The following is a 14998-nucleotide window of genomic DNA, read 5'->3' on the forward strand; positions in this document are numbered from 1 at the left end:
CTCCTTGGCACGGCTTTTCTCATGTCATATATCATTGCATGTAAAATGGACCTAACAAATTAGCGATTAACTCCTTGGCTGCCAGAGGCACCTGCAACACTTAGCAAATTGTTGCAGGTGTCTCTAGCAGCGAAGGGAGTGGGTCATTTCCAGGATATGCTGGAAAACATGATATTCACCCCAGTGAATATATTGAATATTCGTCCTAAAGTATCTTTAAATACACGTATTGGGGTTTCAGTTAGGTTTAACTGAGAGTGGTCATGGGTGATTTATATGTATCTATGGGAAGGGTGGTCAACTCCAGTCCTCAAGGGCCACCGACAGGTCAGGTGTTAAGGATATCCCTGCTTCAGCACTGGTGGCTCAATCAGTGGGACAGTGTTTGACTGAGCCACTGGTGCTGCAGCAGGGATATCCTTAACACCTGTCCTGTTGGTGGCCTTTGAGGATTGGAGCTGACCACTCCTGATCAATGGCAATGGATTAAAATGTGATTCTCATTTCTTACGTGCTTATCCCCCTTTATAAATAGTATTTGCCTTTGTCTTTGCACCCCTTTGGCACCCCTTTGGTCTCAGTCCCTCACATTGTGTTTCCAGGAAATCATTGACAACTGCGCTGACTGCTACAAACACTCCAAACTTGGGCTAAACCGGGGAGGAATATTATTCTTATTCTATTTCCCAGTGCGGCCCTATTTACCTTGTGCGTTTTGAGAGGCGCAGTTATAGCCGAGACCAAAAATGCACTGAGACCAGATAATACACGTTGTCATACTTCTGCTGTAGGAATAACTTAAGAGATTGGTTGTATTAGTGGATTCTTTGCTATTCTTCTGCGTTGACGGTCTATTGTAGCATTATCATTATTTGTATACCCAATGGGGTTGAATGACTATCCAAGGTTCCCAACCCCAGTGCTCAAAGATCGCTTTCAGGCTATCCTCTCATCAGCACAGGTGGCCCAATCATTTTGACTGAACCCACGTGTGCTCAAGCAAGAGGCTAACACTTACAAACCTGCACTGGTAGTGGTCCTTGAGGACTGGAGTTCGGAACCACTGGATTAGATGATGAGTTTCAGATAATGTTAATTAACCTATTACCTAAGCTTGCCCTGGCTCATCCATGGGACATCCCTGTCACCTAGTGTGCAGACCTGATTAATTGAAATCTTGAGTTTGTCACTTCAATGGTATCAACCACACCTTAAGTAAGTTATGGTGCTGAAAGGCTGTGTAATGCGGCAGGCAGAAGCTTATAGGTGTCCATGTCAAAATGGATTTGAAGCAAAAGGTGGCCCTGTGCTCATTTGCATGTCATGTCCCAGAATCCCTGGCTGCAGTGGAAGCACTGAATGCTATGAGATAATGTGGGAAAGCATGGCTGCACTGATAAGCAGGGTTGCAGACCTGTTTAAGACATGTGAATGTGCTCACAAGTGATATTTTCATTTACTTAAATGGTATGAATTCAAGCATTAGTGATTTACATGGAGACCAATTCACCAAACAAGTCGTAATGAGGTCTATGTATTAGGCTTTGTAACAGGAAGATTTGGCAACAAAGCCATCGCTTTAGTATGTGTCCATTCAACAACATACTAGGCTCCCATATTAACCCATTTGCACTAGGAAGCAATCCGTGGCATAGCCATATGGAGCTGGAGGTGCAATAGTACTTTTGAGCAACACATAGGTCTACAGATATGAGCTGAAGTAAACCCGTTTGTGCCAGATAAGACCCATCATTTTGTTACACACTATTCGCATAGTAAATCTCTGACACTGCACAGCTAGTAGTCTGCTTGATACATAGACCTCAGGGTCTATACTGCTCAACACAGCAATGCAAGGATGATAGGTGCAAACTGCCGAGTTTCTATGGATTGTAACCATGCTACACTCGTAACCATCTTTTGTGCCAGTTGAGGTCTTGTGCTACGCTAACTAACTCTTACAGGAGCCCTCCAACCAAGAATAGTGCATACAGATTGTCCTCTGTTTCTTTGCAGTAAAACTTCTATGAGACTAACATACCGTATGTAACCAACATTTGAGGAAGAGGGCGTAGGGAGGGGCCCCAAAACGGAAAAAAATAAGACATTTCACAGTGTCTACAAATCTAATCTCTTATTACACGGGCAAATCTCACTGAAGCACCTGGCCTCGCGTCTCGGGCAACTTGAGGGCAAGAAAGCTGCCCACCGCCAACGCTGCTGATGCCAGCATGATGGGCACAGCTTTGGTCACCCCCACAAAGGAGGTAAAGATGCTTATCCCCAGCACAGCCGCCAGTTTGCAGAGGGCATTCAGGAAACCGAAGGCTGTCGTCCTGAAACGGAGAACAAGAGGGAAAAAAAGTTAGAAGTACTGTATCTGGAAACGCGGACCAGCTGGGAATTGTTCAGGAGACGGGGACATTGATCTGCGGGTCCCCTGGTAGCAGATGTAGCGAACGCCAGTATGAAATGTTACTGTGAACGGTGGAAAAATATAGGACCCAGTGGCTTAAATGCGGAATAGCAACAAGCTGCCCAAACACAGCAGCAAAAGAGAAATCATACACACCGAGCATCTATTGAACAGGAAAGTGCATAATGACAGCGTTTCAGAGCCAGGTTGCCGCCTCTAACCTGAGAAAGCTTTGTCATTGTGTACTTCACTGCTCCTTTTTCTTCTGCACAGGCCTCAGCGTGTCTCCTTTCATGTTAAACATGTATGGGGTTTTTGAGCATTCGGGAGGTGGAGATCAGGGGGTGTCATGAGAATTTCACGTGTGGCAAACTTGAAAGGTTAGGGGTGGCCAGCTCCAGTCCTCAAGGGCCACCAACAGGTCAGTTTTTAAGGATATCCCTGCATCAGCACAGGCCGAGCCACTGATTGAGCCACCTGTGCTGAAGCAGGGATATCCTGAAAACCTGACCTGTTAGTGGCCCTTGAAGGCTGGAGAGTTGGCCTCCCCTGGTGGTGTATACTTAGTGAGAATACATTTATGGTTCGTATTTACTCGGTCACGAGATGGGAGATAGCGGCAGCATGGAAGAAGCATAACGCCCCATCCATGACCCAGATTAGAGCTCGAGTATGGAAGGTTTGTACGATGGAAAAACTGAGCAGTGTAGAAAGAGACTCTTGACACAAATGTATAGGGGGTTGGGAACCAAGGAGAGTATATACTGCAGGAGCAGCTAACTTCCCCAAAATTGTCCAAAAATAAGGGGATTTTGGGGCAGCCGCTGCCCTATTCTCGCTGAAGGTTTGTTGCTACATGCATGTTATATTTGGCCCGGGCCTTTTGACCAGACGCCATGGGTAACAATATGCATTAGACCTTAAGGGGCCTATTCTAGTCCTTCCGAAGTGCAACAAATCGCTTCTAAAGTGTCTATGCCCTTTCCCCTTCTGCATCCCTTTTATTTATTTTATATGAAACTTCACAATGAAATCTGAGATACAAAAAATAAAAAGGGATGGAAGGGATTTTCTTTTTTTCCTATAGAAATGTGATGTTTTTTTGCCCCAGTTTTGCTCCTGTTTTGTAGCCCGGAGACTTTGCTAAGGTGCCCAATTGCATGCATATGCCCCAGAGCCTTGCGTGTGACATGTATTATACACTGCATGGTGTTTGAGAACTTTGGACCAGTCGTGGTGGGCCTGTGCGAGACATGCGGCTCTTTGTGGTACATCAATGATTAAAGGGCTTGTACCTTATATCAGATGGATAAAGCTCCACAGTCAGGACATCCAGTGCATTCCAAGAAGCAATACTGACCCCTCCGAAGAGGCAAAGCAAGGCAATCATGGCAGACTCACTGTTCCCAAAGGACAAGAAGAAGCAGCTTATACATGACATGACACTCGAGCCAGCTGAGGAGAGAAACACATTTTCTTCATTTAGGTGATATTGCCCCACATGGAAATACCATTCTTATGGCCCATATGTATCAATAAAAAATAGAAGGAACTAGCATTCACTGGTGGCGGATTTCTAAATCTGCCCCCCCCCCCGGCACTTGCCTGGGTCAGCCGCCTCCTTGCTGCCGCCCTCCTGCATCGTTGGCATCCCAGCGTCAAATTACGCCGCGGACGTCACGAACGTGACGTCGCCCGGCGGCACGTTGCCATGGAAACGCGACGGCATGACGCAATTTGATGTTGCGATGTCACGTTGCCATGGCAACGAGATGCCTTGTGACGCCACATTAATGATGTCTGCAACGTCATTTGACGCCGGGATTCCAAAGGAGCAGGAGGGCGGCAGAAAGGAGGCGGCCGACACAGGCAAAGTGCCTTCCCATTAGGTCCGATAGGCCCGAGAGTGTGGCAAAAGCAAATGGGGCCGGCAATTTTTGCAGCGTTCAAATTTTGCCACACTAGGCCCGGGCCTAACGGCAAATGTGACACTGGCACTCACCCTGTCTAACACAATTCAGCTGGAGGTGCTATGATCCTGCATCCACACCGCAAGATGCATACAACTATACAAAACCCAAACTTGAAACTTTGCTCTATTGTGCACCATAACAATGTGTCTGATAACATTTCCTCTCCCTGTATGTGCTGATTTTTTCTGTATTGCTGCTTTTTTGATACATTACAGAAGAAACTCGGTGAGACCAAAAGCAAAACGTAAGTCCTTTATTTTTATTTTTGAGTGCTGATCCAGTTTGGTTTTTCCATATGTATCAATGGGAAAATGGTGACATCCTGGGGCAGAAAATGACTCCATAAATGTCAAAGAACAAAATCCTATTGCTATCAATGGTATTTTTCCTTTGCTACATACGGTGCAATTGTTTAGCTCCAGATTTTGCTCCACTCCTGCTTTGATACATATGCCTGTGTATATAAGTTGGACCTCAGGAGTTCACCAGAAATTTGCAATCTGCAATAGAAGTACTCGATCCTTTATCAGCCATTCAGGTAAAAGGAAAACAGGGGAATATAGTGCAATAATGTATGGTACAAAGTTGCATACTGTATCAATAAAATTGGATATGAATTCTGGTTCTTGGTTTCAAATTTGGATTGATCCAGAATGACGGTTCTTGAAGTTATTAATGGAGTTTACTGTATATAAGCTTTAAAGGACATAAATGTATTCTTTGTATGAACCGTGATGAATATTAAATCCAATTAAATGTATCACAGTCAGCACATTAATACAATTTAGATAACGGGGTTTAAAGCAGAAATACTACACCCCCCCCCCCCATTCTTCAACTTATTTTTATATGTAAAGCACGTGACAATGTATAATTCTACATTCTTAGTAGAATAAATAAAGTTCTGCAGTATTAGGTAATAGTGACTGTTTTATTTTTTAATTTTTAATTTTTATTTTATTCAACTCTCATTTTAAGGCATTTTAATATACTGAGCATTGTTTGATTTCTATAGCAGGTTTTAGCCCACTTCCCCATCAGTGCAAGATCTTTGTAACACTTTCCTGTTTGTGATAAGTTGTTGCAAATATTCCCAGCAGTTTGAGCTGCAAACTGTAACAATAGTCAATGTTACCTTAGTAATATCAGGATACATTGTAGCTGCTGAGATACACTATGTTAGGCACGCAATCAGGATTTTGACAGGAGCACCAAACGATTAGGTAAGAATGTAGAATGATACATTGTAACATGCTTTTTATACAAATAAGAAAAAAAGGCAGGGAGGGGGATGTAATATTGCTGCTTTAAAACTCATTTAAATGGCATTAAGAGTTGAATTAGACAAACAAAAAAAGCAGTCACTTCTATCTAATACTACAGAACTGATTTATTTAAAAAAATAAAAAAAAACATATAAGATTTCACATGTTTTGCTTTTTGAATAAAACATTTTCATTTTAAAATCTACGAATCAGAGAAAATAGTACCCAGCATTCGAAGGCGTCCAATCTTATCCATGAGCAGGGCAGATACAATGTTGCCGGGTAGAACTGCCAGGGTGCCCAGGAAGCTCACAAAGTAGATCATGTACGCGTTGTTGTCGTCGCTGAAGTCCAGCTGGCAGCCCTCTTTGCTGTGCAGGAATGTGCTGTTAACCATGCTGCTGTTGATGAACTTGTAATCGAACAAGTCTGCAAACCAAGAGCACACGTGTTATCGTGCAGGGCCCGGCCCAAACTGGCGGCCTGTAGGCAGTGGTGGATTTAAAAATCCGCCGCCCCTAGGCGCTTACCTTGGTAGCGCCGCCCTCCGGCGTCAAATGAAGCTGGGATGTCACGTGGCATTCCGTTGTCATGCGACGTCACGTTGCCATGGTAACGCGATCCCGTTTGACGTTGTAGCGTCATTTGACGCTGCGACACTGACGTAGGAGGAGGGCGGCAGGAGGGAGGAGGTAAGAACTTTACAGAGGCCCCGCGTTCTCCCCCGGCAATCAGTGGGGAAGAGAGCGGGGCCTCCGTATATGGTGGGAGGAAGAGAAATTTGCTGCCCCCAAAATGTTGGCCCCCGGGCCTAGTGGGAAATTCACCATTACCCATAGGCCTTCATGTGGCCCTTGGGCTCTCTGCTCCTTCTTATTTCCTACTAGTTGCTTAGGCAGCTAAGTGCAATTATTAACACTGAAACTCGCTTGTATGTTAAGGCAGAGGTGCGCAAACTGGGGGGCGCAAAATTATTCCGGGGGGGGAGCGGCGGTTGCAGAGGCCCAGCGCTCTTCCCCCAGGGCATTTAAATTAATGCCATGGGGATCGCGTGAGGTCTCTGCAACTTCACTTACCTTGTCTTCGGCAATGTGTCGCCATGGCAACAAATGATGCTGCGGGGTCACGTGGCCCCGCAGCATCATTTGACGCCGAGAGCCGGAGACAATGTAAGGGAGGGGGGGGGGGGTTCGAGCAGGGGGGAGCAGCATGTAAAGATTCCGCACCCTTGTAGTTATAGTATAATTACATAGTTACATAGTAGATGAGGTTCAAATAAAACATGCGTCCATCAAGTTCAAAGTATGCTAAATGTAGACAACAGCTACTTATCCTATATCTGTACTTACAGTATCTTGATCCAGTGGAAGGCAAACAAAAAACTCTAGTGACACATCATCTAATGAAGGGGTACGCAAACGTTTGGAGCTGCGCCCCCCTGCCTGCTCCCTCCAGTGCTCGTGCCCCCCTTACCTTATTTGCCGGCGTCAAATGACGCGTAGTTTCATGTGATGTCACGTACACCGGCATTTAATTTAAATGCCTTGGGGAAGAGCGCGGGGCCTCTGGAACCGCCGCGCCCGCCCAGAAAAATCTCACGCCCCGCAGTTTGCACACTGCTGATTTAATGATGTCTCATAAGGGGGAAATTACATTTCTTCTTGACTCCAAATAACGACAATCAACATCCTTCCCATGTTTACTTATTTGGTATATCCCTCTATACCTTTCCTATCTAAGAAGATGTCCAGCCTTTTATGAACAAATCTATTGTATCTGCCATCACAGTCTCCATGGGTAATGAATCCCACATTGTAACTACCCTTACTGTAAGGAACCCTTTCCTTTGTTGCTGGTGAAATCTCCTTTCCCCCAACCTTAAGGGATGGCCCCGAGTCCTTTGTACTGCCCGTGGGATATACATTTATTTGGGACAGCTGTTATAAATACTGTACTATGTTGAAATATATACATTTTCAAGTCAACTCTTTCAATGTATCTAAAATCACATTGCGACAAGCTTGTGGCCCTTCTATTTCTAAATGTTTTCTGATGTGGCCCCTTTGGGGAACCAGTTGAAGACCCATCTTGTAGAGCAGGGGTGCGCAACTGGGGGGGGGGGGGCCGCGGCGCTTACAGGGGCCCCTGCGCGCTTTCCCAAAGCCTTTAAATTAAATGCCGGAGGAGCGCGCACGAGGCCTCTGTAAGTTACTTACCTGGTCTGCGGCGGCATCTGGCGACACGTCACATGATGTTGCATCGCTATGGCAACATGACGTCGCGTTGCCATGACGTTGTGACGCCGGAGAACAGGTAGGGGGGGTGGGGGAGGAGAGTGCGCAGAATGTATTAATGTTCTTGACCCCTGATTACTTGTAAAAATACTCTCTGTCTAGTCCCCTGGTTGCCTGTCTTACAAAAGATAACAGAATTGCTGAGATGTTTGTGTCAAAGCATAGTTTTGTACAGTGTGCAGCAACATGCCTAGGCTATTAATATTTAGCAACAGTATGTAAGTTGAGCGGAGGTTCATCTTCTTGATACAATGTGTTTGCCTGTATAGTGCTTACCTGTAAGCACAGCATCGAGCTCACAGTAGAACAGTAGGTAGAAAAAGAATCACCTGTGTTGTAGAACACGGTAGAAATGAAAGTGCAGTTCCGGAAGAAGGTGTTACTGGATGTTATGTCTTCAAAGTAGCAATCGGCAAACAAGGAGTCTTCAAAAGTGATGGATTTCATCTTGAGGGCAATGAATCTGCAGAGAAGGGAGAGGGGGAACTGGGCTGAATTTGGTGCCTCAACTGTTCTGCATCTCCCGCTTCCCCCAGTAATGGCAGGTACATGATACAGTCTACATTGGGGTAATGCAGACAGCCGTTGTTGTTCTGGATTTGTAGCATGTCAGATGCAGAAAAGTGACACTTCATTTTTTTTTTTACCCAAAGTTGTGTTGTAGATTTCTACCGACCTGCTTCCTGTTCTTAATGAGTGTGTCTGTTTAGAACCCGCCTGTATTCGTTACAAGGAGCTGACCCTTCATGGTTACTAAACCTCCATTAGCTGCTCCTTAAGCCGTCCAAGCTTGTTCTGTTACCAACCACAAAACTATCTTGGAGGAGAATTATTTTCCTATTGATTTATCCTATTGCAAACTATGGGCCCAGGTTTACTAAATAGCGCTATTCTGTTAGACAACGTCCGACACTCTTCTGTTCACTTGCACAGGCCGTAAGGTGCCTTCAGGTGCCTGATGGTGTCTTATGGCAGGGGTGCTCAACTCCACTCCTCAAGCTCCCCCCAACAGGTCAGGTTTTCAGGATATCCCAGCTTCAGCACAGGTGGCACAATCAGTCCCTGCTTCAGCACAGGTGGCTCAATCAGAGCCATCTGTGCTGAAGCTGGGATATCCTGATAACCTGACCTGTTGGGGGAGGGCTTCAGGACTGGAGTTGAGCACCACTAGTGTATATTATCAGTAAGTAAAACAATTGACAAGGTGGTTCTGCAGCTCTGTACCTCCCTCTGCTGGAGGGAACTGCATTGCGCAAGATGGTGTCGTATGGAATAGCACCGTGTAGCCAAAATGGGCCTACATCTTCTCTGTTGAGAAGGGGTTTGTTGCACAACCAGTGGGGTCGCTGTGAGATCTTACTTGTCGTTGTAGTATTCTCCATTTTTGTGGATCTGGTTTTCGAGAGTGAAGTTGAAGTTGAAATGTCTGACTTTCTCGTAGGAGAAGAGCTTCGTGCGAGAGGCATACTCGATGTTCTGCAGGTGTTTAATCATATCTGGGAACCAGACTGTCAGCCCGTAGTAGCTAAGCAAGGAGAAAAGAGAAGAGCCCGAGTTACACGCCGGCGTCATGAAAATCGGTAGTCACGTCAAACATCGGGTGCAAATGGCTCTGTCCTGCCATTGCATGGACAACACACAACGAGGATACATTATATCTAAAGAAAAAAAAGAGCTGATTTCCATATAAGCAGATGGCCGATAAGTAGCCTTTGCCCAATACAATTTGCCTGTGTCCCTGCTCGGGACTCTGTAACAGGGTACCTTCCCTGTTTAAGTAGTTTTGCAGGAAAACCTGTGTAGAGAGCTTGAGTCCAACATTGAGCAGGTTAATTCAGAACAGACGGCCCTAATTAACCTGCTCAGCTGGCTCATTATCTCCTTTAAAAAGCCTGCAGCATTGACTGCGGGGAGGGTCTCTTGCACAAAGAGAGAGTCTGTGCTGCCAGAGAGATCCCTCTGTTCCAGGCAACAACGGTCTCCGGAACCCGCCAGAGGGAACACCCGCCAGACACCACCACAGACCCTGGACTGACGTGAAGAGCACTCTGCCTACAGGCACCTCTCTTTGGGACTTGTGTCGAAAGGGTTGGTAAAAGGCCGAGCCTTCCAGTCCTCAGATAGGGACTGCTGAATGTTAGTCAGTCCCTACATGGGGTTAGGCCTGGTTATTTTTTTCTGCTCTAGTTTTGTTTTGCTGATATGAAGCAACTCCAGTGTGTTACCCTCTGCCACATCTCCTACAGACTCCCTTATACAAGTCCCTGGCATTTTTACCTTGATTTCTGGGAAGATGTTCCGTGCATCAATTACGCATATATTGGGTTCATGTTCATATCAAGTTCATGTCACTTCAGGGATACTTGGCTGAGACGGAAAACAGGGTGACACCCAGGCTCTGAGTACAGTAGACAATAATCTATCTTGGTATCAATGGACCACTCGCATCAAAATACAAATAGGAACTTATTATCAACTATACACAACAAGCAGAGCTGCTTCTATATTTTAATAGGTCTGGGGTACAACTAGTAACAAGGTTAGGCTGGTATCTCGCATTCTCCCTAAACCATCTTTCACCTTGGAGGGGGCCAGCAACATTTTGTTCTACAGTTGGATTGGTTGAGGGCCACAAGATTGGTAAATAACATAATTAGGCTGTGCGCCTTTATTAACCCGGTTCTTTGTGAGATGGATCTAAAAGCTGGTGGTTGAGGGTACCCTTATAATATAGAGGAGATTCAAATAACCCATCTCATGTGTTTAAATCTGGCCTCCTAATGTACATACCTGGACTAGCTGAAGCTGCCGCTTTCATATGGAGCCACGCAGCAGCTGTAGCTGGCACTGCTAATTTAAGATGCCTATATTCCCTAAAAAGACATTGCCTTATAATAAGAACCTGACTAAGAAGTGTGAAAGTAACTTCTGAAAAACAACTACAATACAGATGTGGCTCTTACAGAGGCTGTCATCCACACTAAATACTGAGCCATATGTGTAACTCTTCCAGCAGTGTCACCTTGGCGTGACATGGAGATAAATCTGGATCAATGGCATTGATGCTTGGAACTTCATGATAGTCAATCAAGAGAGGTTTAACTGGAAGACATCTCATTTCTGCAACAAACACATCAGCTGCCGGTGCTCACGGAATCTGGGATTGTCCTGCAGGTCCCAATAAGTACACAAAGAAGAAGATAATCCAGGCACACAGACTTCTCAGTAAGTGGTTTAATTCAGCTAAGAAACGACCAACGTTTTGACTGCCACGCTTCCGTCATCTTGACAAAGACTGCGTGGCAGTCGAAACGTTGGTCGTTTCTTAGCTGAATTAAACCACTTACTGAGAACTTCTGAAAGTCAGACAGCTCTGCCTGCTCAATGGCAAATGGGCTCGTAAGAACCACTCAATGTTTATATGCCTGTCAAAACGTAATATACAGAAAGTAACATTTTTAGAAGGTGCAAATAAATATATCACCTTTATTTATTTATATACTTAGTAGCCAGCAACTAGCCTATTATCAATCTATTCTACCTTATATTATCTATCTCGGCATTCAGGAGATTTCACTACCTTGACTTGCTTAAACAACACCCCCCCTCCTTACCCATCCCCACTACTCAGAGCCTCTCCACTATTTACTATCCTGCCTAAGATATCAGCTCTGGTCACTTATCCCTCTTTATTGTGAGGATCTCTACAAACAGCAGTGTCAGATAGATTACAGGAGGCACTATAGCAGCAGGGATCCTGCTGTAACCATGTTACACATATTGGAGAACCACTTAGTGTGTACAAGCAGACCTGAGAGCATTATGCATCCACAGAGTGACTAGACTCTGATATTCTCACAACCAGGGTCAATATTCATTAGGCTATACAGGGTTAGGAGGTATAATTAGAGCAGGCAATTGTTCCTGTTCCAATAGCACATTTTTTGCATAAGGCGATCAGCTTAAAACTCTGTGATCCGGCGAGTAGTTACATTTCCCCAGGGAACAGACCCCTATTTCTCTGAGATCAGGATATTCTTCTACCTGATTCCTATCTACCTTATTGACCAGTATCTTAGGGACCAACAACTGGGACAAGTGGGGACTCGGTGAGCGTGCGATTATCATCACCTTACGGCCCGGATCTTTTTACCATTCCCCTTTTTTCGGGGTTTTTATATTCTGATTTATTTGTTTGTTTCCTTCGCTGTGGAACGAGCTTCCCCTCATTTACATTACTGCGAGCACTATATATTTTAGCTATTTTTTAATAAAGTTATATTTTTAACCCCCTCATTGCAGATAGACTCATATGGAGGGTTGACTTAAGTGTATCACTTAATGCAGGGGTGCGCAAACTTTCTCCCCTGCGCCCCCCCCCTGCTTGCATCCCTCCAACTTACCTTGTCCCCAGCGTCAAATGATGCCGCAGGGTCATGTGACATCATGACCCATGGTGTCATTTGACGCCGCGTTGCCATGGCGACGCATTGCCCAAAGCCGGAGACAAGGTAAGGGAACTTACAGAGGCCTCGCACAGTCCCCCGGCATTTCATTTAAATGCTTTGGGGAAGAGCGCGGGAACTCTGTAAGCGCCGCATCCCCCCCCAGTTAGCGCACCCCTGACTTAATGCATGCAGTCAGGCTCCACCATCCTTACCACTACATACAAGGCACCACGCTATTGGGGTACCAGTGCACGTTTAGCAGAAGTCTCTTTTCTTTGCGTTTTTCTTAGTAAAAGACACTAGAAGCGTAATTTAGAATCAGCACATTAGCGCAAATGATCTAATAATAACATCAGTCTATTAAGATAGTTTGCAGGTTTTTTTGGCTGTGCTAACATCATTTCCATTAGCACGTGATATGTAGATTGGTTATAGGGAGCAGTAGTATTTGGGGTATTTAAGGGGGTAGTTGTATGACACATGAATGATAATCGGAAGTGTCCGCTTCTCCCTTTTTGTTTCTGGATTTCTTCACACCATTCAGAAAAAGAAAATCGGGCCAAATCATATCAAGCATGAAAGAAACATCATTACATCTCATGCATTCGGGAAAGGATGGAATATGCAAATAACGTGTGGAATACATTGCATGATACATGGATTCTATTCCATGCCTTGAAGGGGCCACTATGGACCACAATCTTTCTGCACCGGTGCAGTGACAAACCGCAGCTCATTAACAAAAGGTGATTTATGTTCTGAAAGTCTTACTTATCTAAGAATGTACAGTATACATTTTTCCATGACCACAGTTTTCATTTTTACATGGACAGCAGCTGCCAACTTGTGGTGCGGGCGCTGACCACTAGGGGTGCACTAAAGGAGTGGTGCACAAACTGGGGGGCGCAAGATCTTTTAAGGGGGGCGCAGGGCCGCTGCAGCCTGGGGGCGGCGAAACATGCTGTGTGCAGGCGGCGGCGGCGGCAGAACATGATGGAGGGGGGGCGGAGGTACAGCAGCTGCAAAATAACCCTGTCAGAGCTGCTAGAGGATCGGAAGAAGAGGGTCAGAACGCAGGAGGACTGCAGGGGAGGAGCAGGCCCCAGCGTCTGACGCGGAATGTCCCTGCTTCCTGTGTCTGCCCTGTAGCAGCGCTGTGCAGACAGAGCAGGAAGAGGACGGATATGGGGCTGGTCAGGTGTGTGTACTGAGCTTGCTGCATAAGGTAGGTCAGCATTCAGTGTACATTGTGTGGAATTGGAAGAGTTGTTTAGTCAGTGACAGAGCACAGACTGCTAATAAATAAACTCGAACTCCATCTCCGCCCCCCCCCCCCCCCCCCCCTCGCCCTTACGGCATCCAGTTAAAGGTCACAGTCCAGAGATCCACTACAATAAAGTGAACTCACTCAACATGCACAAAGTGCACTGATTGTTTCAGGATTAAAGAAACATCTACTAACTTTTCATATATCAGGGAATGTACCCTCTCTATATGTATGTAGCTGTATGTTCTGGCTCACAGTGTTTTGTAGTCCTGGTCTATAAGGGGGGATATATTAGTCTGGTTATGAGGGCAGGACAGCCAGCTGCAAAGGAACCATAGAAGCTGGTGGATCGGAAGAAGAGGGCAAGAATGCAGGAGGACTGCAGGGGAGGAGCAGGCATGTCTGACGTGGAATGTCCCTGCTTCTGGTGTCTGCCCTGCACCAACACTCTGCTCTTGCTAATGCTCGTGTCCTGGCACCCTGCTTTGCAATTCTCTTCAGCAACACAGGACAGGAGGCACAGCTGAAATTGCAAGAAAGGGTAGGCTATCTGAATTTTACCCAATGTACTCTAATATTACAGAAACACAAGGAAAAACACCCCATAACAGTAAAAAAAAAGGTATACAAAATAATACTGCTAAGTAGGAGGGTGGATGACAAAAAGGGGGGAAAAGGGGGGGAAGAGGGAAGGGAGGTAGATATGGGGTGGAATGAATGCCCTCCCCCCCCCCAAAAAAAAATTGCCTTTGTGATATTGACAGTGCACCAAAAGAAACAAATATTACCAGATACCAGCCAAATAAACATAGTGATCCATCTCATAAACATGTTACAGCTCCAAATGTTATGATAAGTGCAATGAATTTGAGAATAAGATTGTAGTGCATTCATGGTTCTCTCATCCCTGTCCTACTGTCTTCTGGTCGCTAACCCTGCAGTACTACAGACACTTTAAAGTCTATGGGGGATAATAATTAATGTCCCTAACTAAGCATTGAGAATGTAAACAATATTAAAGAATGCATTTGCAGCAGGCGTCAATAGAAAGACTGCGGCCCCACTGGCGCTGACCGCGCTCATGCTTGAAAGCGGTGACGTCACCAGCTCTCTAAGCATGAGCGCTGGGTGTCCTGGCTATTTCGCAGGCGCGCGTGGAGGTGGGGATGTTATTGCGGGCAAGTTGAGCACGCTTGAAAGTTAATTTTCTGTTTACTCAAGCACCTAACTTGAGTGAGCATGAGTGCCCGCACACCACGTGAGCGGGGACTTACACATATAGATTTATGTAAGTAAAAGCAGCAATTACTGCGCGCTCAGCACCAGCGGGGCCGC

The 14998-nt window shown here is 45.6% G+C and overlaps 1 protein-coding gene across 1 annotated transcript in view; it reads right to left on the minus strand.

Annotated features, from left to right (window-relative positions):
• Nucleotides 1-435: 435 nt before the first annotated feature.
• SV2A (synaptic vesicle glycoprotein 2A) overlaps nt 436-14998 on the minus strand; it is a 110177-nt gene continuing 95614 nt past the window's right edge. The window contains exons 11-15 of the mRNA XM_075607622.1: nt 9309-9473; nt 8278-8411; nt 5880-6083; nt 3712-3871; nt 436-2336 (exon numbers count right to left, since the gene is read on the minus strand). Coding sequence (XP_075463737.1) covers nt 2153-2336; nt 3712-3871; nt 5880-6083; nt 8278-8411; nt 9309-9473 — 847 coding nt within the window. The 3' untranslated portion in view covers nt 436-2152. The remainder of the gene's footprint in view (nt 2337-3711; nt 3872-5879; nt 6084-8277; nt 8412-9308; nt 9474-14998) is intronic.

The sequence above is a fragment of the Ascaphus truei genome, chromosome 7 (assembly GCF_040206685.1).
Source record: "Ascaphus truei isolate aAscTru1 chromosome 7, aAscTru1.hap1, whole genome shotgun sequence".
Lineage (NCBI taxonomy): Eukaryota > Metazoa > Chordata > Amphibia > Anura > Ascaphidae > Ascaphus > Ascaphus truei.